We start from the raw sequence: 27,911 nt of genomic DNA on the forward strand, positions 1-27,911 counted from the left end.
GCTAAACCCTAAAAAGTTTGTATCTCTGGTATGCACCGCGTACGAGATGTATGCCAATGTACTAGGGCGCACTCTAGTACGCTCAGTGTACACACACATATGACATACTCCCCCAAGGCTAATTTACGAAACTGTCACTAGGGCCCTTTTGCACTTTTTCTTGAAACTAGGGACCAAAATGCAACATAATTAAATTATAGGGTTAAAATTAGAAGTAAGTCTTCATGAGGATGTTACATTTTTTTTTTAGAACGAATGTAACAATTGTTTATATAATTCTTTAAGCATGTTAACTATATATATATATATATATATATATATATATATATATATATATATATATATATATATATATATATATATATATCGAATGGAACCATATTCTGCCAGAATAAAATCAAAAATATCTTTACTAATTTATGATTGACATTCTGTCATTTTGATAGAATAAAATCAGAAATTATTAAAAATTATATTAGAATTAAATTTAAATAAATTTTAAAAATCCTTATTTTAAAAAATAAGGGAATTAATTATCCCTTAAAATCCGAAAATTTCTTTTTATAATATAGGTTGATTAACGAAAATACTTTTTTATTGAAATTTGTGTGATTATATGGTAAATGTTGTCCTATTGTAAATAGATAGACCCTCAGATCATGACCATTGATTATATTCATCCGTTGGTCCATAATTATCCTTGCGAACACAATATATGTAAAAAACACATCAACCTAGCTCTCTCTCTCTCTCTCTCTCTATCTCTCTTTATCCCCCCCTCTCTCTCTCTCTCTCTCTCTATATATATATATATATATATATATATATATATATATATATATATATATATATATATACTTATTTTAATAAATAAATAGTTTTAATCTTTATTTGTCAAGTGTCACACTAATACAACTCCTCATTAATATCATGTCATCTTGTCATTTAGATATATTAGGTAACTCATTTCAAAGTTCAAATTTACATTTTTTAATTATATGTTAAATTTGAAGTTACAATAATTTTAAAATTTTGATATATCTCCTAATTAAGAACTTATTTAAAATAATTGATTAATAATTTTAAATTTTTATTATGAAAGTTTAATTAAATTTATAACTGTGGTTCCCACGTGTTATAAACTTGTGTGTGTGTGTGTGTGTATATATATATATATATATATATATATATATATATATATATATATATATATATATATATATATATATATATATATATATATATATAGGGTTAGGTTCATGTGAGACGACCTAATTTTGTGAGACCGTGAGATGCAATCGTAGCCATTCATTTGGTAGATAAAACAAAAAACATTTTTAAAATGAAAAATAATTGAAAATTTTCGAATTTTTTTTCAAATATTATTTTCGAAATTTATATGTTCCAAAAAAATAACAAAAAAATAAAATAAAAATAAAAAAAATACATGTTTTTACATGTTCTAGTAGAATAATAGAATATTCTACATATCTGAGAAATCTAGTATAATATTCTAACATTCTAAAAATCAAATTAGAATATTTTACAGTGTAATATTCTATTAGAATATTTCATGTATTTTTCAAAAAAAAAAACGGTAATTTTATTTATTTATTTTATTTTTTAGGTAATTAAAGTTTCAAAAATAATAATTAAAAAAGAATTTTTGGAACTTTTCTTTTATTTTGAGTTAACTTATTTTTAGATTTGGTCTCACGGTCTCACAAAATTAGCATGGTCTCAAATGAACCTGAATATATATATATATATATATATATATATATATATATATATATATATATATATATATATATATATATATATATATATAATTTCTCAAAGATTAATGTTCTATAACTTAACTTATTGAATTACTCTTAGAGTAATCCATGCTTAGATAGAGTACTCACCACTTCCCGGTCAATCCACCTATTATTACTTATAGACTTTTGCAACATTGAATGCAGCTAAGCTAAAAGTGAAACTTTTCTAGTATAAATTTTTGGAAAGATATTTGAATGAAGATGATATTTATATTTAAGTTTTGAATTGCTTTTAGATTTTTGGATGTTTTGTAATCTAAGATTTACATATAATTCTTTTATTTATGAATGATTACCGTTTGAATGTTTATTTTGTTTATGCTCATTTATGTGCATATATTCACTCATTTGTATTCGATTATATATTTTTGTTTATGTTCGTTCGTTTATGGTTGTTTAACATACTAATAAACGAATACAAATCAAAATGAATGAGATAATTCCTGTAACAAACAAAAACTAACAAAATAAAAGATTTGCTTATATGTTTATGTTTTTTTTTTGTCTGGTTAAATTTATACAAACAAGCATATTCAAAAATTATTTGTGTTTTGCATGATTCCTTTAACTAGTTTATTTATGAACCTATTTTGGACTATGCGATAAAACTTTCCAAGAGTCATTATATTTGAATGGATTTCCTTTGTTGTCCTCACGAAACAATTGATACACATCTTGAACAATTTCTTCATTAGTTTGTTCACTTTTTTCCTTTGGGTTTTAGGTTGTTGTACAACCTGTTCATTTTCGTAACATTCTTCATGATATCTCAAAACTTTAAATTTAGTTGGTGTTTAGTATGATAGTCATCATTTAGCCCCAATTGTGCAATAAATATTTCAATAATGTGTAGCCATAAACGATCAATCGATTATGTATTTCCTTCGTTTGCATCTTAGATATGTCGACCCATGCTTGTGTCAATAATTCTTCCTTCGGTGTCCACCCTTTAGGATTGGCCTTCGGTTTAGTTGCCTCAAGTTATTTTACTTTGCGATGTAGAGGGGGTTGGCCCTCCAAGATGTCTTCGGGTGAGGAAGGTGGGGGGGGGGGGGGAGTTTCCCCATATGATGTCGTCATCCATGTAACACATGTTTTTCATGTATGTATTTACTAAGTTTTCATGTTAATTAAATTAGATTTTTAGGATTTATGGGGTTGCATAACACGTGTATGACATGTATATGGTGCGTAGGTGCTACATAATAGAAACACATGCTTCTTTAATTTACACAACACATGGGTGACATGAGGCCGTGTTGTGTGCTTCATTTAACCATACGACACGTAGTCACCTTATGCACAAAACATTAGGCCTCGTATTTTGGACCTTATTTAAAAGATGTAACTTCTAAGGTTGGCTCTCATCAATAGCCTCCATCCCTTAGAGAGAAACCTTAGCCTCCACTGTTGCCTCCTTGAAGTTTGTAGTGTTTTTGGTATGACATCCTTGAAGAAAAAGAAGAAGGTGTCGGTGCTTTGAAGCTAGATTTGTGAACCCAGAATACTTACTGTTGATCACTAGATGGCACCAGAGCTGTTAATCGCCATTGATGACTATATGACACTAGAGTTGTTAGTCGTCGTTAATATGGTGGATTAACACTAGAGCTGAGAGCCTTTTTGTGTGTAGTGTATATGTATTGTAGTATGTAGTATTTTGGAGAACTCACTAAGTCTTATGCATACTGTTGTTGATTAAATGTTATTCAGGCAGAGGCAGTTCCTCTGATAATGGGAAGGCTCCAACTTAGCTGTACCGAACACGCATCGTTACTAATTTTGTTACATGTTTCTGTTGTTTTTTTTATGATTTGATACATTCCAATGATATGGTTTGATGATGCTTAAAACAATTGGCTACCTTAGTCTTTTATGAAAATGTTTTGAATGTTTTACTTATGTTTTTAAAAGAAAATTTTGGTTTGAAATTTTTGAGACATTTCAACCCGACTCATCTATGGTTTGGGTTAGAGGGTCGTAGGGTGGAGTTTAGCTTTGTGTTGCAAGATGAGTTGGGTTGGTGAAAGTTGATCATGAAAAGTCACAAAGTTGTTGATCATGTTAGGGGTAATATTTGACAATTAGTTGAGATAGTATTGTTGTACATTTTGATATTGAAATTGTAGTTTGTGTGGTAGAACTAGAAACACAAGATTTTGTTCGACTAGATTTTGGGGCGAGGTTGTTAAGATTTTATTTATTTATTTATTGTAAAATGAATGAAATAGTGAGAAAGGGAGAAAAGATGATTTGAGTTTGATGGTTAAAATAGATGGATATTTATATAGTTGTAAATTGGGTATACTTAGAACATCATTAATTTTCAAAAAGAATTATAATTTAAAAAAAAAAATACTAGACAGTTGGAAAAAAGAAGGAAGGGTGAGAAGAACGGAAAGAATACTGTGAGGCTACCACGAACGACAAAAAACCGCATTGTTCCTTGGTGTGGTGAACTGTATACATCAACAAACCGTACCATACGGTCTTGCCATACCTTCCTAGCTAATGACGTTCTAAGTATAAATGTTATGAAGCATTAGAAAAGCTTCTTGCATTTTTTTTTTCTTTCATATGAATGCAAGTAAAAGATAAAGTTATACTTTGTTTTTGACGTTAAACAATTATAAGAAATAAAATTGGACATTTTAGATAATTAATTGATCTTTTTAACATTACTTTCATATAAAATAAAATTGGACATTTTAGATAATTAATTGATCTTTTTAACATTAATTCCCTCCAAAATATAATCTTGGCTTGGGGTTGGACTTTGGAGTAATGATAAGATTTTTATAATATAAGGATGTGTTATTCAAATTTTTATAATAAAAGGGTCTAGCATGTTATAATGTAACATGAAGGGAAAAAAATGAAAAATGAAAAACCCCTCTGAAAAACCCTTCCAGAATTTATTTTTCAGAAAAATACAATGTCTTCCGCCGCTTACAGCCGTCTCCGCGGCATTTTCAAGAGCAGCACCGCCACAGCAACAGTTGTACCCACCTCCAACTCCACCGCCACAGCAACAGTTGTACCCACCTCCAACTCCACCTCCACGACGACGACCACCACCACTACGACGAAAATAGTAAAGGAAAAGATAAAGAGGCCTAAAAAACCCCCCACCGTCCCCACAACGACCGCCCCTGCCGCCGTTACCACCATCATTTCGCGACCCAAGAATGAAAACCTGGCCTTTCAGCCATTACCCATGTCACAGCTAACAGCTTCCTTAGGAAACCTCAGATCCTTCATTGATCAATTCAAGAGAGCCTCGAACCTGGGCCCTTTTCGTTACAGCTACAAGTACTACGACGATGTCGTCTCCCACCTTGCACGCGCCAAACAGCATTCCTACATCGAAGAAATCCTCGAACACCAAAAGAGATACAAAACCGACATGAGCAACGAGGCATTCGTAGCTCGACTAATCTCATTGTACGGGAAATCAAGAATGTATGACCACGCACGCAAGCTGTTCGACGAAATGCCTGAACTAAATTGTCCACGCACAGTCTTATCCGCCAACGCCCTTCTCACAGCCTGTGTCAATTCAAAAAAATTAAACGAGATGTCTGATCTTTTCCGGGAGCTACGCGATGAATTCTCCATTGATCCTGACGATGTATCTTACAATATTGTAATCAAAGCTTTCTGCGAGATGGATGCCACTGATTCCGCATTACTAGTTGCAGACGAAATGGAGAAAAACGGATTCAAGTGTAATTTATATACATACAACACCATTCTTGACGCACTATACGCAGAAGGTAACATTTCAGAAGCTGATAAACTATGGAACGAGATGAAAAGCAAGAATCTTGAACCTGATGTAAGAACTTATAATTCAAAGATCCGAGGATTGATTATTGATAAAAGAATCACAGAAGCTATTGAGTTGCTCGATGAGATGAAGAACAAAGGGGTAAACCCTGATGTTTATACTTACAACGGTTTGATCCATGGATTTGTGAAAGAAGATGATTTGGTAGAAGTAAAGAAATGGTACACAAAAATGGTGGAAAACGGGATTGTTCCTGATTCAGTAACATTTAGGATAATTATCCCATTTGCATCTAAAAAGGGTGATTATAAATTCGGATTTGAGTTGAGCAAAGAGGGTTTGCGTATGGAGATCAATGTTGGTAGATTAAGTTTGCAGGGAGTTTTGGATGGATTAGTGAAGGAATCCGCCATTGATGAAGCAAAGGAGCTTGTGGAGCTTGTGAAGGGAAGTGATTTCATATACTATAAACTCAAGGTGTTTAATCATTCGAAATTTGGAGGTTGAAATACACTTTTAATTGTATGTTTTCAATTGTTTTGATGTTCATGTCATAGCATCTTATTAATGTTCATTGTGGTTTTGAAATGGGTTAAAATTACAATAGTAGCAACAAAGTTTCGTTTTATTTGCTTACTATGCCATTGTACTTTCATTTTTTAATTGCAACATTATACTTTGAAAAAAACATATTCAATTATAGCAATGATATTCGACTACAAAACAATTTTTATTGTTGTAGTTGGGTAGATTATTCAAAAATACATTGTCTTAATAAAAAAAATAGATAAAAATGCTATCCTAAAGTTTTGTGTAGAAATTTCTGACTACAATGCCTTGATTAAGAAGAAAATAGAAATTAGACAAAATTACACTATTGGTCCCTATGGTTTGCCGGAATTAGAGCACAAAATTAAGAAGAAAATTTCTTGTTTTCCTATTTCATAAGGATTCGGCTTCTGTTCTGTTTCATTCTTAATTTTAGTAAATTATTTTCAAAAGTCACATTATTTGGGCCGTCAACATTAGAAGTTAATTTTTCTTTAGCAAATAATTTACATATTTGGCCTTTCAACTTTTATAGTTTTGCATTTGGTCTCTTTTAATTAATTTAATTTATTTTTTTAGTTTTCTCTTCGACAATTGGAAAGTTTTATATATATATATATATATATATATATATATATATATATATATATATATATATATATATATATATATATATATATATATATATATATATATATATATATATATAGAGAGAGAGAGAGAGAGAGAGAGAGAGAGAGAGAGGTTAGGGTTAAATATGAATCATAACTATTGTATGAATGTATAACCAAATTTAGCCATTAAATTTAAATCTTGAATGCGTAGGATTATCAATGACATTATTGTAATTAAAAAGAAAAAAAATAATTATTTTCTAAAAAAAAAAGGTTATTAAGGATAAATGGGATATTTTAGCTTGAATCAAATTTGGAAAACTCCTAATATTGTGGGATACACCATTTAATTCGCTTGTGATTCCAAACCTCCTTAATTATAGGAAGATTATTTGTACACAACAATTTTTCTCCATACATAACAATTAGTGTTTTAAAATGTTGTACTGTACAATTCAGTAATGCATGAATTGTTGTGTATGGCAAAAAATTGTTATGTACGAATCACTTTCCTTAATTATACCCTTCTTAGTATTTTTTAAGGAAATTAAAGTAACAAACGGTGACACTGATTATTCTTAGACCAGGCGAAGTGGACACGCCTTAGGCCGCACTCCCCTTGCCACATAAGCGCAAACACCCCCCCTGGGTGCGGTCCACATGTGGCTGAGGTCGCACTACGACCTTCGGAGGGAGCGTTTCTTCCTTGCTTTTGATTGGTTACTTGTGGTTACCGTTTGCAAACGCTCAATTTTTAAAAAAATTATTTATTTATTTACTAACACTATAAATTCTTTATTAAATTAACCAAAAACACTCAAACATGTTTTTACCATCTTCTCTATTTTAAAACTGTGACATCCCGATATTTTGATTCTATGTAATGACTTGAAAAAGCCAAGTATTGTAACCACTTTTGAAAATAATGAAATTAACTTTGCAAATAAAAATGTACAAAAGTCCCTATTTGGTTACCTACTATGTTAGATATCATTAAACCGTGATCGTACATAAAAAGAACGTCAAAATATGACTTCGTATGAGGAAGTTATGATTTTTCCAAGTTCGGCATAGCGATAGACAGCTAAAAACTCGAAACAGAGATCGAGCGACTTTTGGCCGGAATGACCTAAATGAGAATCAAAGGTCTCGACAATGGTTTTTCAACGGTAAAAAGTCTGGCAAAAACTGACATCGGATAAAGAAGTTATGGATTTCTAACGAACTTTTCTTACCCCGACCTTTTAATAAATAAATAATAAAAATAATTTCAAAATTTGCCGACGGAGTCTAAACGAAATTTGTAGGGCGTAGTCTCACCTACGCGTGGATATAAAGAACGTCGAAAACGGAGTCCGTATGAAGAAGATATGAATTTTTGAAGTTTACTAAATAATAAAAATATAAATTTAAATCAAATTTCGGTATTATCCCAAGGGGGAGTCACCGGGCCAATCCGAGTTACGCCCAGCGTAACAGCGTACGCCCAACGTACCCGAGAATCCCGAGAAAATCCGCTTTCTCGAGTCAAAGTTCTGCTCGGTTTTCATCTCGCCTTCTTCGATCTTTCAAGTGAGTTCATACCCCTATAAACTACGATTTTAAATGTTTGATAAATGCTTTTTATACAATATTAGGGGGGAAATGCAAGTAAAGCACGCGGTTATTATCATGTATAACTTAGTGATTCACTATATAAACTTTTTAGCTAAGTAATCATATGCGATTCATAAACTACTACATGAGTATTCTCGTATGACATATATTTTCAATAACACCTTGTCTTGTGGAAATAAAATGTGTTTATATATATATATATATATATATATATATATATATATATATATATATATATATATATATATATATATATACAAATCAAATGCTCCATTTTTACATTAGGTATATGTGATCAGTCAAGTCACTTTACGTGTTATACTTTATGAGTGAGCATTACACTAGGGTTTACTATACGAACGAAATACATTTTGAAAAACTATAATAGGTATAGTTTACGAAGAAATCATGAATATTTTACATACTAAGAACACTACATCAAAGAGATATTCTCATATACAAGAACAAATGGACATTTTCATACGTAAATCTGTTTTATACTAAATTTTGTGAGACATTTCACGTACTTTCGAGTATGCATTTTAAGTCCTATATTATATACCATAATCCCTTGTAGGGGGAGCGTGATACTTGTGTATAGATCTATACGGGATTGACAATCCCGCACCTAAGTTGTTAGCTACAACTAGGCCGACAGGCCTGGGGTGACAAACGTCATAACTTTCCAACGCTTGAAGAACGTTGTTATAGGCATCCTGGTCAAATAGTATGGTTATAAGACTCACATGGAGTATTAAAAACACATTGATTTACGGGGTTTTTCAAATGCCTTAACGATTTACACATAAAACTACTATTTTAGGCATGAAAAGCACTACTGCAATTTCAGTTTTGGAACAATCAAACTACCATCTACTATAGTAGAAAATATGGGATTTTCTTGGAACATTTAACATGAACAAACCATTTTCATTCTTTTTTCATATAAACATTGTCACTAAAAACTTATGAACTCACCAGCTTAAATGCTGACCTACTCTTTCAAAACCACTTGTATTTCTCAGGGATTTAGTAATACAGGTAAACTGGTGCTTTTGAAGATGGGACGCTGTGGCGTTAGTTTAATTTCATTTTGACATCATATTGTAATTTCTTTTGAAACAAGTACTTTCTACAATGTAAACTTTCAAATTATATATATGATGGTTGTATTGCTTTCTTTACTATGTATTCAATTGTTACGATACTACATGAAGTCATCCGCCCTCGAACGATTCCGCCGTTCTGGTTTGGGGGTGTGACAAAAACCCACAAAAATGCCATCCTCCAAAAATCCAATCAACCAAAAAACACCCACTAGAAAAACCACAATTCCAAGATCTTCACTCGATCAACCGGTTTATTCATCTCCTTTCTACCATTACGGGGTATGCTTTCCTATTATCCGCAACATATACAATAACCACAATGCCCTATGCAACCATTTACACAAACTCAACCACAATTTGATCCAAATTTTGATCCTTTTGATTTTGATTCTCAACCAGAGTTTGCTCCACAAGCACAATTACAACCACAAATATCCATTTCCGAATGTGAACCAGAATTTGTTCCACAAACTCAACCTTCTCAACCAGGAAATAAAAGAAAAGAGAAGGCGGAATCTAAGCTGTGGGAACCTCAAGAAGTGTTAGTATTAGCACAATCATGGATTGACGTTTCAGAGGACGTGAAGATGGGAAGGAACCAAATACATGATCGTTTTTGGATGCAAATTAGAGCTAGATTCCACAAAGGAATGAACCTAGAACCATATCGTAATAAACATCAAGTGTACTCAAAATGGGGAAAGATAAACAAAAACTTCATGTTGTTTAACGATTTATATAACATGAAACGGCAATGGAAAAACTGCGAAAGTGATGAAGTGATTTTGGAGAAAGCCTTTAACATTTATCAAAAAGAGCAAAAGAATACTTTCAAATTTTTTGAAGTTTGGAATCTACTCAAAGGCAACAAAAAATGGCAAAATCTAAAAACAAGCGACGAGCACATCAATAATGGATCAAAACAGTCAAGAACTTCTGAATCCGAACACACTTCATCAGATGCTCGTGTTGGTTTCGACCTCAACAAGGATGAGTCTGTTCAAGTGTCACCACCCCCAACCAATGGGAAGGGACAAAACAAAAAACAAAGGCAAAGGAAAAGTGTCTGAATCGGATGACTTGAAAGAAATGGGCAAGAATGTGCAAGGCATAAAAGATAGAATGGATAATTTTTTTGCAACTTGCTTTAGATAGAGAGTCGGAAACAAAGGGACAACAACCTGAGTGTGCTATCGATGGACACATCGAATTTGACCGGGGATGCGCTTCAAGTTGTTTTGCAAATAAAGGAAGACGTGAAAAAACGTTACACTAATCTTGGTTAATTTGTAATTGTTTTCCAAGTTTTTAATTATTTGATATGTGTGTATGTGTTTTTTTTAAGTTGTAGGTTTAAGCTTTCTAGATTTTTATTTTCTAATTTCCTAGGATTCTTTTTAATGTCATAAATTTTTTTAATTAATGTAATGGTTTTTATTTTTAATTAATGAAATCTTTTGTTTTAATTAAAACTAAAAATTTTATTTATTTAAAAATAAAAATAATTAAAGGAGTTTGTCACCATTCATTGGGTGTGGTATGAAACCATACTTTTGTGGCAAAGAGTGAGTAAGCGCCTATGTGGCAGTGAAGAGAATGCAACTTTTGTGGCACCACTCTCTGCAGCCTTATCATGGTCACATTAGTTTTATGAACATAAATTGGTAACAGTGGATGCAATGTAATACACATTCTCAAAAAGTTACATTCTCCATAATTCATGACAATCTAAAAAATATTCTCATTAATGCTAATATTATTTAATATGGTTGCATCCATTCTTATTATTTTTAAATTAGTCTTATACATGGTGTGAGAATGAATAAGAAAACTAAAGTTATGGTAAGAAAAAATCAGATATCAAATATAAGGATGTACATTATGTAAGAATGAAGAATAAAATTTTAGAATTTAACATAAAAATGTGATTTGCAGGTTTGTAACATTGTAAAATATGTATACAACTAAATAGTTCTTTAAAAATTCAAACATTCTTCAAAAATTATGAGAGAATGAAAAAAAAGATAAGATAGCATCTTCAAGAATGTACATAATGTACAATCTACAAGAATAAAGAAGAAAAATTAAGAACTTGACACGAAAGTGTAATACTTAGTTACATAATACTATACATATTTTTATACATCTGAATAACTCTTTAAGAATCTAAACATCCTTGAAAAAATCTTGAAGAATTTTATCCTTTTGTTTTTCAGAATGTTTGAAGAATGCAATATTTAACATTCTTTAAGAACTCGACCCCTTGAAGAACCTTTGTCTGTCTTCTTTCTATCACTTTCTTGTTAGTATATTTTAGAAAAACGAGAACTTGGTATAATTCATTGAACAATGGTTGTATGGAGAGGATATAGCGATGGTGTACTGTTGTGAAGATGTGATGAACATGCTTGTCTTCTGGAAATGGTTTTGATTAGCAACTTGAAGAAGGCATGGAGATGAGGATGAGAAGATGGAATAGTGCGGTGGTATCTTTGAGGGGGCTTGGCAAACATTTCTTGGTCAACACATGAGGATGTTAACTGTGGGTGGCGGTGGAGATGTGTTGAAGATGTGCTGAAGACGGTATATGGTAGCGTGAAGTATTGGTGGAATAAGAGTTTATGATTGCTTATGAACAAGATTCAATGTTGGTTTTATGTTATTGATGGCATATGATGAAGGCTGGAGTAGTAATGGTTCTTGGTGGAAAGAACATAATCTGCAAAATAAATAATTTCATTCCATAAAACTAGGGATTTGATTTGAAATTCAAATTATCTTCCATAAACATAGGGATTTAATTAAGATAACAATTAATTTAATTAACTAAATTACTATAATACCTATATCAAACGAGTGGTCTAGAATTGGTTATACATTCATACAATATTTAAAGTTTATATATGAACCTAACACACACACACACACACACACACTCTCTCTCTCTCTCTCTCTCTCTTTATATATATATATATACACACACACACACACACACATACACACACACCCATACGCACACATACATGTATGTCATACAAACATAATTATATTTAAGGAGGCTATTTTTATTTTCCGCATATGCCTTTCAAAAGCAACAAATCGACCTTGTCTATATGTATAAACATCCATGGCTTTAAGTAGTTAAATTAAGGTAAATTGATAAATTATCCATAATGTGATATATATATATATATATATATATATATATATATATATATATAGGATGTGTCTATGGAAAATACATGTTTAGGGCAATAGATGTTGGAACCAATGAAAGCATGACAACACATCACTTTAGAGTAAACTATATAAATAACTTATTATTGGTGCATGAAATTCTCTACAATGATGAGTGATTTATTAGGTTAGAATATTCCTTTGTATGAGAGCATATTCCCTCCACTAGTATATAAAGTGGAGGCGAGTGGTCATTTGTTAAGAATCGTGCACTATGTAGACATTTGTTAGAGAGAGAGAGTTGGAGAGAGTTGGCTGGGGAATTCTATCTAGTCATGAGTGTTCTTCATGTAATAAGTTGTTTCTCTCAATCTACATATTACATTATAGTTTACTCACATGTTTTGTTCATCATTGTTGATACACGATTGTCTTCTTGATTACTTATATTCTGCACCAAACCGATTGTTAAATGGGTCCAATAATTGGTATCAGAGCCTCACCTTGAAGATCCAACTGATTATTTCAAGGGAACTATCCTGATTGGTTTACTATCTTAAAGATTTTCATTATTCTTGAAGAAGTTCCAAGCCTTCGCAATTGAAAATTTTTCTGAGTTTTTACTGTTTTTGTTAGTGATGTTGCTTCAAAAATAAATATTATGCTGCTCTTGTTCATACATTTTGTTGTTGTTAAGTATGAGTTATGAAGAAAAATTATTTTGTGTTGAAAAAGACGAAGTTCTTGCTAAAAATTTAGTGTTTAATCTGTTTATTCCTTTGCAAAAGGTGTTTAGAATGAGGAAAAAATTTATTTGGGTAATAAAAGATTTAAACTGGGTATAGAATTCGGAAGAAATTGTTTTTAACGTGTTTGGGTATGCATTTTCCAAGAGTAAAAGTGATGTTTTCGGCTGTACATATTTGGCATGCATGTATGTGCATCCGAGAATCGTGTAAACATATTTGAAGACAAGACCAACTCCTTTGGCAGTGATTGTAGGTCACACACCAATAGGAGGTGTACGAGGTGAGAACAATTGGTAAAAGCATGGAGAACAAGAACTTACTCACTATCGGGTCCTACGTTTAGTTTTAGCATTGTCTTATTCTCTCTCCAGTCATATGCATGCAACCGAGTGTTGTTCATTGTCCTTCAGACACGTCACCACAACTGTTAAGGCTGGAGGGAGTGGTTCCACACTCCCTTATTTTGTCACTCTACCACATAGGTGTCACATCACTTTTTACCACAAAAGTGTGGTTCCTTGCCACACCCAATGAGTGGTGTCACTGTAACACCCATAAAATCACAAGAAATTTAAACTTTTTAAAACCAACCCAAATTCACAAATTGTTACAATCATAGTTTTAAAACATTTTCGAACATCAGAGTCTCCCAAAATCATAAGCCATAAACAAGAGGATATGTATGGTCACGCCTTCGCCCTCTCGTGGTCATCCGTCGGGTTGTAATACCCCCATTGGGTTGAAATACCCCCAGGCCTAATCAACCATCGGGTTGGAATGCCAATATACTATGGGTCTAGTCAACCATCGGTTTGGAATACCCAGACGGATTCAACCACTGGGTTGGAATGTCAATCTACAACGGGTCCTGTTATCCTCGGGATGGAATGCCCTCGGCCCAATCAACCATCGGGTTGGTATGCACCGATATGTTGGTTTACGCACAAAGTAGTAAAGACTCAACCACCAACAAAATATGTGTACATATAACAGATAAACATATAAACAGTCTACAAACAGTCAATCATATCTACAGATCACTAAGCATAGCATTATCCTATATACTAGGATACCAATCTAGCAAATCACTATAGCATGATAACATACTATCACATAACAGGATATCAAATCCAAAGAGTCAGCCTTGGTGCCTTCGACCTGCAAGTATAGTGAGGAAAACTCACCTCACAAACTGGACAAAAGCTAATGAGGTCCCGACTCCGAATCTCAGCTCTCTAACTGACACCTATTCCAACCAAATGACCAATCTCCATCAAAATCCTAAGATACCCTTAAGGTCAAACTTGGTCAAAGTCAAGGTCAAACTGGTCAAAATCCATAAATCAACTAAGTCAACCCATATGAGTCAACCTAGCTGAGTCAACTTAGTAAGCATACGTGGGGCGTACTCTGGAGGTACATTGGGGGTACTCCTCCGATGACCAAAAAGGAGGTTTTTGACCGCATACGCAGGGCGTACACTCAAGTACGCTCGACGTAACCCCAAACTTTCCTTTTTCCCCATTAAGTGCTTAATATAGTGACATAACACGTCTAAATGCAGATCCAAGGTCAAAATGTCATTAAGAGTCATAAAGTTTCCAACTTTATGACCTTGCATGCTCAATAAGTGCTTAATCCATAAAAAACGAAACATCTTAATGCCGTATGACTCTCCATAACATGCATGGGACAAAACCAACCACTGGGACTCCATTTTTATTAATTAAGACCCCTCCTAGGGTCTGAAAGGACAACTTAATGAGTCAAGAACATGCCATGCTCAAGATCTAACATTTTGGGACCAAAAGCATCATTAAGACATCCATATCTAAATCTATATGATAAAGGGGGTAAAGTTGCAAGCTTTATACCTTAAAAAGGTTGCAATTAATGTAGAAATTCCAGATCCAAAGTGCTTCACTCTTCCAAGATGAGCTTAGCTTCCTTTTTTTCTTCTTCTAAGCACAAAACACACACTCTTAGGCTTGAAATAGCTCCTCAAGGTGAACTAGGGTTGCAAAACGTATCAAGAGGGATGGAGGCTGATGAGGTGAGGGGAAATGAGGCTATAAGGATGTTTAAGTACGAGCTAAACCCTAAAAATTAGGGTTTCCAAATCTGGCAAATACGCCCAGCGTACTAGGGCGCACTCTAGTACGCTCAGCGTACACATGTATGCATGGGGTACTCCCCCAAGCTTATTTACAAAAATGCCACTAGGGCTCATTTACACACTTCCTTGCACTTTAGGGACCAAAATGCAACACAAATAAATTATAGGGCTAAAATTAGAAGTACCTTATCATTGGGATGTTACAATTATCCCCCACTTAAAGTAGACTTCGTCCTTGAAGTCTGCTGCGACGAATATCTCAAGATAATGCTCCCGCATCTCAGCCTCTATCTCCCAGGTCCACTCGGAGCCTCTTCGATGCTGCCACTATACCTTTACCAAGGTTATCTCCTTGTTGCGAATGATCTTCATCTTTCATTCTAGAATAGCTACCGGCCTCTCGACATAGTTTAGGCGCTAATCGACCCGAATATCATCCAACAGAACCACTATCTCGTTGTCCAACACACACTTCCGCAACTGAGAGACATGGAAAGTGTTGTGGATCAGACTAAGTTCACTCAGCAAATCCAACCTGTAATCCACCTTACCAACCCTGACAATCACCCGAAAAGGTCCAATGAACCGGGGACCCAATTTCCCCCTCTTCCTGAAGCGTATCACACCCTTCTAGGGTGAGAACTTTAGGAGCACAATATCGCCAACTTGAAACTCCAACTCTGATCGACATCGGTCGGTATAGCTCTTCCGCCGACTCTGAGCGGTCTGCAGTCTCTGCCTGATCTGTTGGATAAGCTAAGTGGTCTGAAGGACTACTTCGGTCCTTTCCATAACCCTGTGACCAACCTCTCCCCAACAAACCGGGGTACGATATCTCCGACCATACAAGAGCTCAAAAGGCGGAGCACCAACGCTGGAGTGATAACTATTGTTGTAGGAGAACTCCGCAAGAGGTAGTTAGGAATCCCAACTCCTACCAAAATCAATAACACATGCCCACAACATATCCTCCAGGGTCTGTATAGTCCGCTCACTCTAGTCGTCGGTCTGCAGATGATATATAGTGCTGAAATGTAACCTCGGGATCAGTTCCTCGTGGAACTTCTGCCAGAATCGAGAAGTGAACCAAAAATCTCGATCAGAAACAATGGAAACTGGAACCCCATGGTGAGCAACGATCTCCCGGACATAAACATCGTCCAAAATTTTGGCCGAAGAACTCTCCCAGATAGCCAAAACGTAGGCCATCTTGGTCAATCGATCCACGATGACCCATATAGCATCAAAACCATTTGCTGTATTCGGCAACTTGGTGATAAAATCCATGGTGATCTACTCCCATTTCAACATGGGAACCTCTAGAGGCTGCAGCTTGCCATGCAGCCTCTGATGCTCGACCTTGATCATCTTGCAGTTCAAGCACCTCTCCACATACCAGGCTATTCCCTCTTCATACATGACCACCGGTAACTCAATCTCAAATCTCGATACATCTTGGTGGCCCCTGGGTGTATAGAAAAGCAAGACTTATGAGCCTCCTCCAACACTGTCTACCTGATCCCACCAGAAACTGGAACCTAGACATGACCACACTGGGTCAAGAACCCTCGAATATCTGTGAAAAACCTATCGATCTCACCCCTGATCCTTTCCTGCTTCTAGTTCTCTTTCTGAAATCCCTCTGCCTGAGCCTTTCTGATCAATCCCAAAAACAAAGAATCAACGAATATCCTCATACACACCTCCCCGATTGAAGACCCAATCGACTTGCGGCTCAAAGCATCTGCAACGACATTCACTTTATCAGGATGGTAAATGATCTCGCATTCATAATCCTTGACCACGTCCAGCCACCTATGTTGCCTCATGTTCAGGTTCGGCTAATCCATAGGTTATATCAAACTCTTATGATCTGTGTAGACAATACATCCGACCCCATACTGATAGTGTCTCCAAATCTTGAGGGAAAACACCACTGCCCCCAACTTTAGTTCATGAGTGGGAAAACACCACCCGTCCTATCTGCATAAGGACCACCCCAGACCAGTGATGGATGCATCACAGAATACCACAAAATCTTCAAATCCCTCTGGAAGGGTCAATACCAGGGCCTCACATAAGCTCTGCCGAAGAGTCTCAAACGCCGACTGCTGCTTAGGGCCCCATAGGATATCCACTCCCTTCTTCGTCAGACGGGTGAGGGGTACCGCAATATTGGAGAATTCCTGAATAAATCTCCTATAGTACCCTGCCAAACCTATGAAACTCCTGATATCTGACGGAGATTTCAAAACCTCCCACTGCATCACAACTTCGATATTGGCCGGATCGACCAAAATCCCATCCTGGTTAATGAGGTGCCCCAGGAACTGGACCTCTCGTAACCAAAACTCAAACTTCAAGAACTTGGCATAAAGCCGTTCACGCCTCAAAACCCAAAAAAGCCCTTGAAGGTGCTGCTCATGATGTTCTATGGTCTTAGAATACACCAAGATATCTTCAATAAACACAATGATAAATCGGTTGAGCATTGGCTTACATACCCGATTCATCAAATCCATAAACACAACATTCAAATTGGTGAGCCCAAATGGCATCACCACGAACTCTTAATGCCCATAACGAGTCCGGAACACGGTCTTCTCCATGTCCCCCTCTCTCACTCTCACCTGATGATACCCAGACCTCAGATCTATCTTGGAGAACCAAGATGCACCCTGAAACTAATCAAATAGGTCATCAATCCGCGGTAGGGGATAGCGATTCTTCACTGTTAACTTGTTCAATTCCCGGTAATCAATGCACATTCGGTGTGAACCATCCTTCTTCTTAATGAACAGTATCGATTCTCCCCACGGAGAACTTCTTCGTCTGATGAATTGCTTGCCTAGCAGATCCTGCAGCTGGAATGAAACTCCTGCATCTTAGGCGGTGCCAAACGGTACAACACCTTAGCAATCGGGGCCATACCTAACATAAGATCAATCCTGAACTCAACCTGCCTCTTAGGAGGCACACCGGGTAACTCCTCCGGGAAAACATCATCAAACTCTATGACAACTGGAACCTTTGAAAATGAAGTCTGCTCCCCAACCAAGTAAGACTAATATGAATTGGATTGTTTGACTCTCACTAGATGAAAGTAGGCAAGTGGTTGTAACCAAGTTTCATAGGTACTTGTTAGAGAACTAGTATTAAACTGACCTGCATCAAGATCATCTCATGGATCGCTATCATGAATGATATTTGATTAAAAGGTACTATCTGTGTATCCTTAACACCTGAGATACATAGTGGGGCTTAAGTGTAGGGAGTATTGTGCTTTGATATGGTCAAATGGTGTTACTTAATCGGGCAGTTATAAAAGCCATTTTCAAGTATGGTGTGAACTATGCAAGAGGATTATGTAGTCAAGATGGGATTTGTTCCTCTTATATGTTGAGAGTTAGACATCTAAGGAGCCTTACCAAAAGTTGAACAACTAATGAGAATGACCGCGATCTGTATCTCATGTTCAACATGATGTCTGTAGCAAAGGGATGACTGATAAACTTACCTTATACACCAATTGTAGCCTTGGGCTTCTGGGAATTGGGTGTTGATAGAATGGCACAAACTCGTATGTTAATGGGGGTAGTGAAATGTTGCTAGACGTTCACCACTGTCTATATCAGTCTAATATGAATCTTGCACAAGTGGGAGATTGAAAGATCTAGTGTGCTCAAGAATCATATTAAATTGATATTGCTAATTAAAATATGATACTAATGGGTCACACTAACAACAACTTGATATAATTGATTATTTATTAGAAATTGATTTTAATAAATATTTAATATACTCTTATAATTAAATTGGAAATTATTTATTTTTAGGAAATAATAATTTTCATTATCAAGTAACATTATATATAATTCATATAGTATGAATTAATAAGTCATGTACAACATTTTGGACTAGATAAATTCTTTTGTCTTTTACCAAAAAGTTAAAGTTTATATTTTATAAACTTGGTCTACAAAATATAAAGGTTTTTTCTTCTACCTTTACTATTTTTATAAAATAAGAGTCAAAAGACAAGAGTATGACTTTCATGTTAATTTATTTAAAAGTAATAGGTATGGGAAAAAGCATGGGGGACAAGCTTGTCTAAAGGGATTAATAGTTAAGGACCTTTAGATTAAGTCTTCACTTTAACTAGCTTAGAGGATTTCATGTTGTATGTCCTCTTTTACATGTAAATTCTGAAATTCCTAAGCTCTCCCTCGTTCTCTCTTGTTTTGTTAAGAACACTTGAAGATTACTTGCATTTATACTCTCTTGAAGTTCAAACTTTGGTTATAAACTTGAAGTTTAAGATTTATATGAGTTTTAGAAGACTAGCATCTTAAATCAAGGTGGTAACTTGTTGGTGTCTCAAAGGATCCACATTCTCCATCAACTTCCAAGCCTCCCCATGAGGACCCAAAGAACAACAAAGGTTGTTATTTCTTCATCCCTTCTATGGTTGGTGTTTAAATCTTTCTATAACTTGTTAGATGATCCTTGGTGGGTATAAAATGTTTATGTTATGTTCTAAATGATAAGTCTTCCGTTTGCCAATTTTGTTGTTTTTGAAACTATTTTTGAACTAAAACCCAACAATTTTCTCATCCAGTCATGTCACGCAACCGTTTGGGGTCTAATTTATTCCACTTCCCCAATTTTTTCAACGAATAAAACATCCCCTCACCCCACGATCTGTCGGCGTGTCATCATCGTCCTGCAACGCAATAAATGTTCCTTTTTTCCCGAAAATAATTTAATTTTGATTTATTTTAATCCTAGTTGATAATGGTGAAAACCCAAGGGTTTTAAATTTTAATAGGTGTACTTAAAGTAATTCCATTTCTTTTTGAAATTCGGAGGTATATAAATTCCCATTTCTTCCCAAGATAGCTTTTACGCTATCTGAACTCTCTCATCTTCTTCACCTTCTTGCTAAAAAGATTTCTGCAAGTTCTTCAAACCCTTTTTTTATCTGAAACAATGGTGAAGTCATGCATTTCAAAGAAGCAATCAAAAGCTTCGGGCTCAGCTCGTCCAACAAGGTCTGAATCCACAATCAAAGACCTCTCTCCTTCGATTGCTCCTAACAATCACAAAGGAATGTTTGAAGATCATCCATCATACAATGAAGCCATTAAACTGATGATCAAGTTCCTTCCAACTCACCCCTTGTTTGATGCATTCAACTCCTGTACTGAAGTAGTTCCAATGGCGGTTCTTTTCAAATGTGTTTTCTCAGCTTTCTGACCTAGCAACAATCCTCAAGAAGTTCATCTGAATCTTGTTGATGATTCTTTGGTGGTTCTCACCAAGGAAAAATTCCTTTCCATAATCAATCTCAGGATTCTTCCTTCAACGAAGTTTTATTCTCCGAGCACAACCGATGTGTATTCTGCCCTTTACCAAATGGGGTACCAGGCGAAGTTGAAAGGTGTAGGCGAATTCAAGAAAAACAAATTGCCTGATGTTTGGAAATTGTTTGCCACTTTGTGATCAGATGTCTCTCAGGCAGAACACGAAGGACAAACAACATGGGGATCAAGCTACTGGAAATTATATGGAGCATTTTCACTGGAAATGCAGTCAATTATGGTCAAATCATATGGGATGTTGTCTTGCAATACATCTCCAAGGATGCACCAAAAGAAGGTATGGCATAACTCACATTTTCAAGGTTCTGGTCAATATGTCTGTTTGATCTACACAAAGATACTAAACTTAGCATGGGCAACGACACCAACCTGTTCTCAGCCCGCGAACTCAAAAGGTATACTGCTTCCAAGGATCAAACTATTTTTGGTCTCATTTGTAGACTGCCTATGTACATTTTAGAGTCCATTGGACTCACTACCGTATATGTGGCTGACCATATAATGGCTACGAGTGATATTGCCCCATATCACTCGTCACCACCAAGACACAATCAGCCTACCGCAACACATGGCCCACACTACCGCAGAACAGAACCCACAACTAAAATCCAAAAGATTTAAATCTCTTGTTGTCAAAAAGAAAACACCAAAGAACATTGTAAAAAAGGGAGTTGTTCCCTCAAAGAAAAGAAAAAGCTAAAATTGTAGAGACTACTCCTATAGCTTCGGTTCATGACGTACTTGTTATTGTTTTTGATGAAAACCAAGGCGAGCCTTCAAAACCCCAAGATGTTTTTTGGAGGAAGAAATTGAAGCTCACCCCAAGTCACATCCATATGCAATCCAAGGCCAATACATGAGTCTCTCAAAAGACTCCCACATCCATTCGAGTCACTGCAGACTCTCCAGTAAGAACTCCAACTCACCACTCAGATACAGAAAGTGCATCTGTTTCATCACATGATGGAGACAAACCCCCAATTGGAACTCAAGTGGATCCAATTGTTATGAGTCACCCTAAGGACTCTAGGGCATCACATTTGCACGTATTTGAACCCGAGGAGTTGCACTCCATTTTTCTTCAAGTCACACAAACACTCGATACACATGTTACACAACAAGGCCCTTCTTTCTTAGCCCTTTCCGGAACAGAGCCGAGGCCACGCTTAACTTTAGGTCAAGGAGACCGGGGAAGCTCTGGAAATCCTGTACCCCCTTCATTACCATCAAGCGGTTTACGCATAAGGAGAAAAAATGTGCAGGGATCCATGAACCCGAGGGACACCTCGACAAATCAAGGATTTAACGACAATGCATCCGATGACTCATGGTCTCAATACCGACCAACGTTTGAGTCTGGAATAAGAAAGTTTGAAGCCTTTAAATGGGCCTTGTAGGCGAGGGAAACACAAGTCCAACAACAACAACAACAAAAGGAGGAATCTCTTCTCCTAGTGGAAAAATATTGGGCCACTTCCTTCAACAATGCCAAAATGGTTCATGACATTCTTTCCATTCAACAATGGATGTCTACCATGGAGGCAACCGTTAAAACATATCATCATATGGAGAATGTTGTTGGCACCTCCAAACCTCCCCCTAATGAAGAAGATCATGACTCCAACGATGACGGAACAACAATTGAAATAAGTTCAACTCCCATGTTTGGACTTGATGATGACAATTTTGAAGATGTTTAACAGCCTCCTCTCTCCGACGAGTTCATTATGATGATTGACGATGAAGAATCAAGTGGATCTCAACACTCCACTTCCAAGCCCAAGGCAAAGAAGAAAAATAAGATAGCAGTTTCAAGTAAAGAATTCCTCAATCTCCAGAGTAAAGTAAACCAAATCTTGGCCGCATTCACTATCAACCAACCGCAGAACACTGAAGTTCCCACACCGCAGTCGCTCTTTGAATGAGTTGAACGATTGGAAACAAGGGAAAGAATGAGCATAGAATGGATCATTCTAAGAATTGAAATGGGTATAACAGATCTTGATAATAGAAGGACCGCAGACCACAAGGATTTTATGTCCAAAGCCGAAGCCTTCATTAAAGAGGTAAGAAAGTTGAAAGATGATCTCCAACAGACACTGCAGACTCAAGAAAGCAACTCCAAAAAGCTTATTGAGGAAGCCCACACTGCGTATGAAGCAGGGTATGTGGTACTGCAAAATACCATCAAAGGCTTATGTAGATCTCTCACAGCAAACCAAAGTGTTGACGGAATTCTTTGCCTCACTAAGGAAATTTACCAACTCCTCTTCAAGTCTCAAACCCCGAACAACCAAGATGTTTGTGATCTCATGAAAAACCAATTCAATGATACTTTTGAGAAGATTGAAGGATTGAAGCAATGTTTTGAGGAGCAACGAGAGTATGCTTCCTCAAAAGGGGAAGTCAAAGTAATCCAAATCAAGAACAAGAAAACAGAAATGAAGAAACTTTCAAGTCCAAATCTCCATCTGTTCATCAAATTCCTCCCATAGACCAATTTACTACCGCAGAGCACAACAAAATCCTAACCCATTGGTCCTCACCACAAAATTCTCCTCCACAAAAATCTCATGGATCTCCATATCAATATCTTACTCACAATTCCAAGAACATGGAAGAAGAAGAAGAACTAATGTCTTCGGACCACTCAGATGACTATTCGACCACTGCCCAAAAGAAAAGGGATTGGAGAGCAGCCAAGTTTGCAGATGAAATCTGGAAGGAACAAGGGTTCGACACAACTTTTGACGAAACCTTGATCAATTCTTGGGAGAATCCAACCCGCAGACTTCTCGATGCTGATTATGTCCCTCATCTCACATACGCAGAACCTCCATCAGATGGCTATTGGGATATCCCCATTTCTCCAAACTCCAAGTTCTTTATGGTAATTTAGCCTCTCGACTTAAGCATTCCAGATGACCGCAGACTCCCCATGGAGTTTGAATGCCTAAACCTCTTCCATGCTAAACATGGTTCGAAGTTTGAAAATATCTTTTCAAATGATAGACCAGACATATTCAAGATCTACAAAGCAAGGAAGTTCATGAAATGTGAATTCTTCCAATACACATTGACCTGAAGAGGAAGCGAGTACATTAGATCTGAGGCTGATTTTGTTTGTATGAACCCGGAGTAAATTTTCCTGATAGCACGAACATTTCAACTAAAGGATGAAAAGTACCCGAAGATGAAAGTTGCCTTTGAACGTGCATGTGAGTTCTTGAAGGCATTGGTCTGTGACTTTGGAAAGATTGATGAAGAGATACATCCAGTCCTTGTCAAAAAATTCAACTTTCCTCCATTCGAGCAAGTATCAACTATCACCGAAGGGTTCCAGGAAATGTCATTGGGTGCAACAAGATATCCTAAGCTAGGAGTTGTATACAAAAGAGATCAGGATGGACCTAAGTATTTTATCCCAGTTTCAACCATCCATCGCCTTACAAAGAAACAACTTGATGTTACTCTAGCTTCAGTGCAAAGATCAAAACACACATTTGATAAAGTCAACTTTAAAATCACAGGGAGGATTCAATGGTTGTTTGAAGTGAGAAATTTCTGGTGGATTATCATCAAGTTTCTAAAGACAGTCAATTGAAGAAAATAGTTGAGAGGTCAATTAGGGGGAAATTGTTGAAACAGAAAGTGACCCTCTTCAGCTAAGGAACCGAAGACCTGAAGGCTTGATTGTACCTTAGAGAAGAATGGAACCGGAGATTACTTTTGTTGTATGTCAACCACAGATGTGAAGATCAACCTCAGAGATAGACGATGCATGAAGATTGTTTACTTTTCCTGACATTACTTGTTTACGTTGTATTGTCGGGTGAACCTTTCATGGTCACCGTAGTCAGTTTTTCAATATTTCTTTATTTTACAATATAACTTTTTGGGACTCTATAAATAAAGCATCCCTCTTCATGTACCATTAACCACTTCAAGAACTATTATCGAAATACAAAGATCGTTCATCTTTATCTCTATTATCTTCTGATAAATCGAGTTCCTCTTTCACTTTAAGTTTATCACATTTACTAACTTGTGTTTGCATGCAAACCTTGTTATGAATCAACTTGGTGTTTACTTGATATAACTTGTTGTCATTTAAATTTCCTTTACATTTCCGCATCTAACTTCTAACTCACTTAACTTATTATTATTGAGCTAACAAGATCCTCGAGATTCACTTTTATTCCGCATCATATTATCTTGTGACTAACGTTTGTTCATGTTTTTTTCTCAACATATATATATATATATATATATATATATATATATATATATATATATATATATATATATAGCATGAAGTTATGGTGAGAACCTGAAAACTCTTAATCCACTCAATATTTTTCAAAACAAAGAAAGGTCACCATGGCACACACCATAGTTTTATTAGCCTGGAAGTTTACTCTGATGTTTTATATGAGATTGTGTTACGATAACAGAATTTTATGAGATTTTGAGATACATGTTTTATGATCTTATACCATGGCGATGATACTTATGTATGTTAAATGATCTTGAAAACAAAATTTTTGGGTTATATTTATGAGATGTTACAAGTTGGTATCAGAGCCTTGGTTTGAGGGATTCGGGCGCACTTTCGAGTGTGTCTGAACTCAAACTAAGGAATTGGTAGAGAAATTTTCAAAATGGAAAATCAATTTTTGTAAAAGAAAAGATTTTTAGAAAAAGAAAAAAGAAAATTTTTGAGAAGAGAACTTTGAAAAGAGAAAGGGATGTGGTGCATGCAATCAACCGAACTCTAGTAAGTACTCCCAAATTACCCATATAAGTTATGCTATGTTATGATTATCAGCTTAATTAGAACAACATGCTAGATTAGGACTAAGGATCTAGGAAGGATGCCTTATGTGCCTGTTATATGTGTTCAGCTTTATGAGAATTGCATGCAAGTACAGATTAGTCAGTATGATAGCCAGAATAAAAGATGCTTGATTATGTGTACTCGATGCTCGAATGCTGCTTGCTTTGAGCTTTTAGAAGTCTTAGTTATCTTTTACTAAGTAGTAAACGGATATGTTACGTTGAATATTGCAAGGACTAAATAATTTTAGAAGGTTAAGTCTAGCTCTATTTCGCAGCTCTTGTCTGAGTCCAACTATTGTAGAGTAGGATCCTTCATTCGAAGAATTATCTAGTCTGAGTAATATGTAACAGTATTCGTGAGCTAGTTAGAAAAAGAAAGCAGGGACTTCTTACGTAGCTGATGGAGGAGAGTGGGTCGATGATTACCCTAGGGCAAGCCTAGGAAGAGTTTAGTATGAGATCAACAGTAGTGGTGGTAGAAGGGATTTGGTGGAGTTGAGGCAGTTCTTGAGGAAAGTACGGATAGATGTGGAAGGTAGTATGGTCCCGTACTACTGAAAGTAGAGGATCCGTACTCGAATAAAGGAAGGTTGGGATAAGACCAGGGAACTTGTAGGTTATGTGATCCCTCCAGTTATGTTGGTATTCTGACGCTTAATGTGATGTGTTCAGAATGGTGGTTTTATGCTCAAGACCAGCAGTGGGTAGCTCAGGTGCAGGAGAGGGATCAGGCTCAGGCTCTGGATCCGGGCAGTTAGATGAGCAAACTAGGGAGTTCATCCTCAGAGGTCACAGGCAGCATACTAGACCAGACTCCTGTAATTTTCGGATCGGTCAAGGAGGGTATCTTAGAGCTTCTAGATGAGAAGCTGAGCGCGTTCCATACTGAGATAATGGCCATGATGGGATCACGCACATTGACTTTTAGGGAGTTTAGAGCTTGTGGAGCTCTTGACTACCATGGGGCCTGGGACCCCATTGCGGGTACCAGATGGTTGGTAGATGTCGCCAACACGTTTAACACCAGCAGAAGTCCCGAGGGGGACAAGGTCAGATTAGCATCCTGTCTTCAGAAGGACAAGGCACGAGATTGGTGGGAAGAGGTCGGGAGAGCCATTGGAGATGACACTGTGTTGGATGCGATGACCTAGAGTGATTTCATAACCAGGTTCAGGTCCGAGTTTGCACCTGCCATTGAGGTGCAGCAGCTTGCTAAGGAGTTTCAGGACCTCCAGCAGACGATAGAGACTGTGGCGGAGATTACCGCCAAGTTTAGGGAGAGGGCCCTTCTCGTTCCGCAGTATGTGGCAGACGAGGATATGAAGAAGGCCCGATATCATGAGATGTTGCGGAGTGATGTCCGCCAGTTTGTGAGCCGCTCCAGCAGCAAGAAACTGGAGGACATGATTGTGAGGGCTCATGAGAGGGAGATTGATTTAGAGATGGAGAGGAAGAGGAAGCCAGAGGTGGCATCTAGCATAACGGGTTCGGGAAAGAAGCCCAAGGTGTTTGATCACAGGCCTAGGGACAGCAGAGCCACAGTCGGTGTGGCAAGTGTGGCAGGTTGCACGATGTAACGCCCATAGATCCAGGCTAGTCAATTTAGAGATAATAGGGATCGAAAATGACTTTTCGACAAAAGATTATTTAGAATAAACAATATTAAACAAGTTTTAGAATATGTATCAAGGGTTCCGTACATATAAAGAACGCCGAAATTCGAGTTATAACGAAGAAGTTATGGCCCGTCGAAGTTTTACGGTAAAACCGGCACGACACCGGGAAGCATAAATAGTAAATTTATGATGGAGCGACTTTTAGCCTTATCAATCTAAACGAAAGTTATAGTATATGTTAAACCGAGAACATACAAAAAAGAACGCCCAAATCTGACTTCGTATGATGAAGTTATGATTTTTCTAAGATTTGGCTTAGCAGTGCACGGCCCGAAAGTTCGAGTGGTTTTTGGCTTATGCAACCTAAATGAAAGTTGAAGATCTCATTAATAGGAACTCAACAGTAAAAATATAGACGAAAACGGAGTTCGTATTAAGGAGTTACGAATTCTTCGCGGTCATTTAACAGTCTAAACGCCTCCTACGGTTAAATTTGAGATCGGTCAAGAATTAGCCGACGGAGTCTAAATG

General features: G+C 36.3%; 2 protein-coding genes across 2 annotated transcripts; both read left to right on the plus strand.

Moving 5' to 3' along the window:
- Nucleotides 1-4,758: 4,758 nt before the first annotated feature.
- Nucleotides 4,759-6,120, plus strand: LOC111897120 (pentatricopeptide repeat-containing protein At1g55890, mitochondrial). Its single transcript, XM_023893084.1, has one exon. The coding sequence runs from the start codon at nucleotides 4,759-4,761 to the stop codon at nucleotides 6,118-6,120; it is 1,362 nt and encodes a 453-aa protein (XP_023748852.1).
- Nucleotides 6,121-9,828: 3,708 nt separating this feature from the next.
- On the plus strand, nucleotides 9,829-10,788 carry LOC111897119 (uncharacterized). Its single transcript, XM_023893083.1, has 2 exons — nucleotides 9,829-10,566; nucleotides 10,654-10,788. The coding sequence occupies exons 1-2, from the start codon at nucleotides 9,829-9,831 to the stop codon at nucleotides 10,786-10,788; spliced, it is 873 nt and encodes a 290-aa protein (XP_023748851.1).
- Nucleotides 10,789-27,911: the final 17,123 nt, after the last annotated feature.

The sequence above is a fragment of the Lactuca sativa genome, chromosome 4, assembly GCF_002870075.4.
Source record: "Lactuca sativa cultivar Salinas chromosome 4, Lsat_Salinas_v11, whole genome shotgun sequence".
In the NCBI taxonomy this organism is placed as follows: domain Eukaryota; kingdom Viridiplantae; phylum Streptophyta; class Magnoliopsida; order Asterales; family Asteraceae; genus Lactuca; species Lactuca sativa.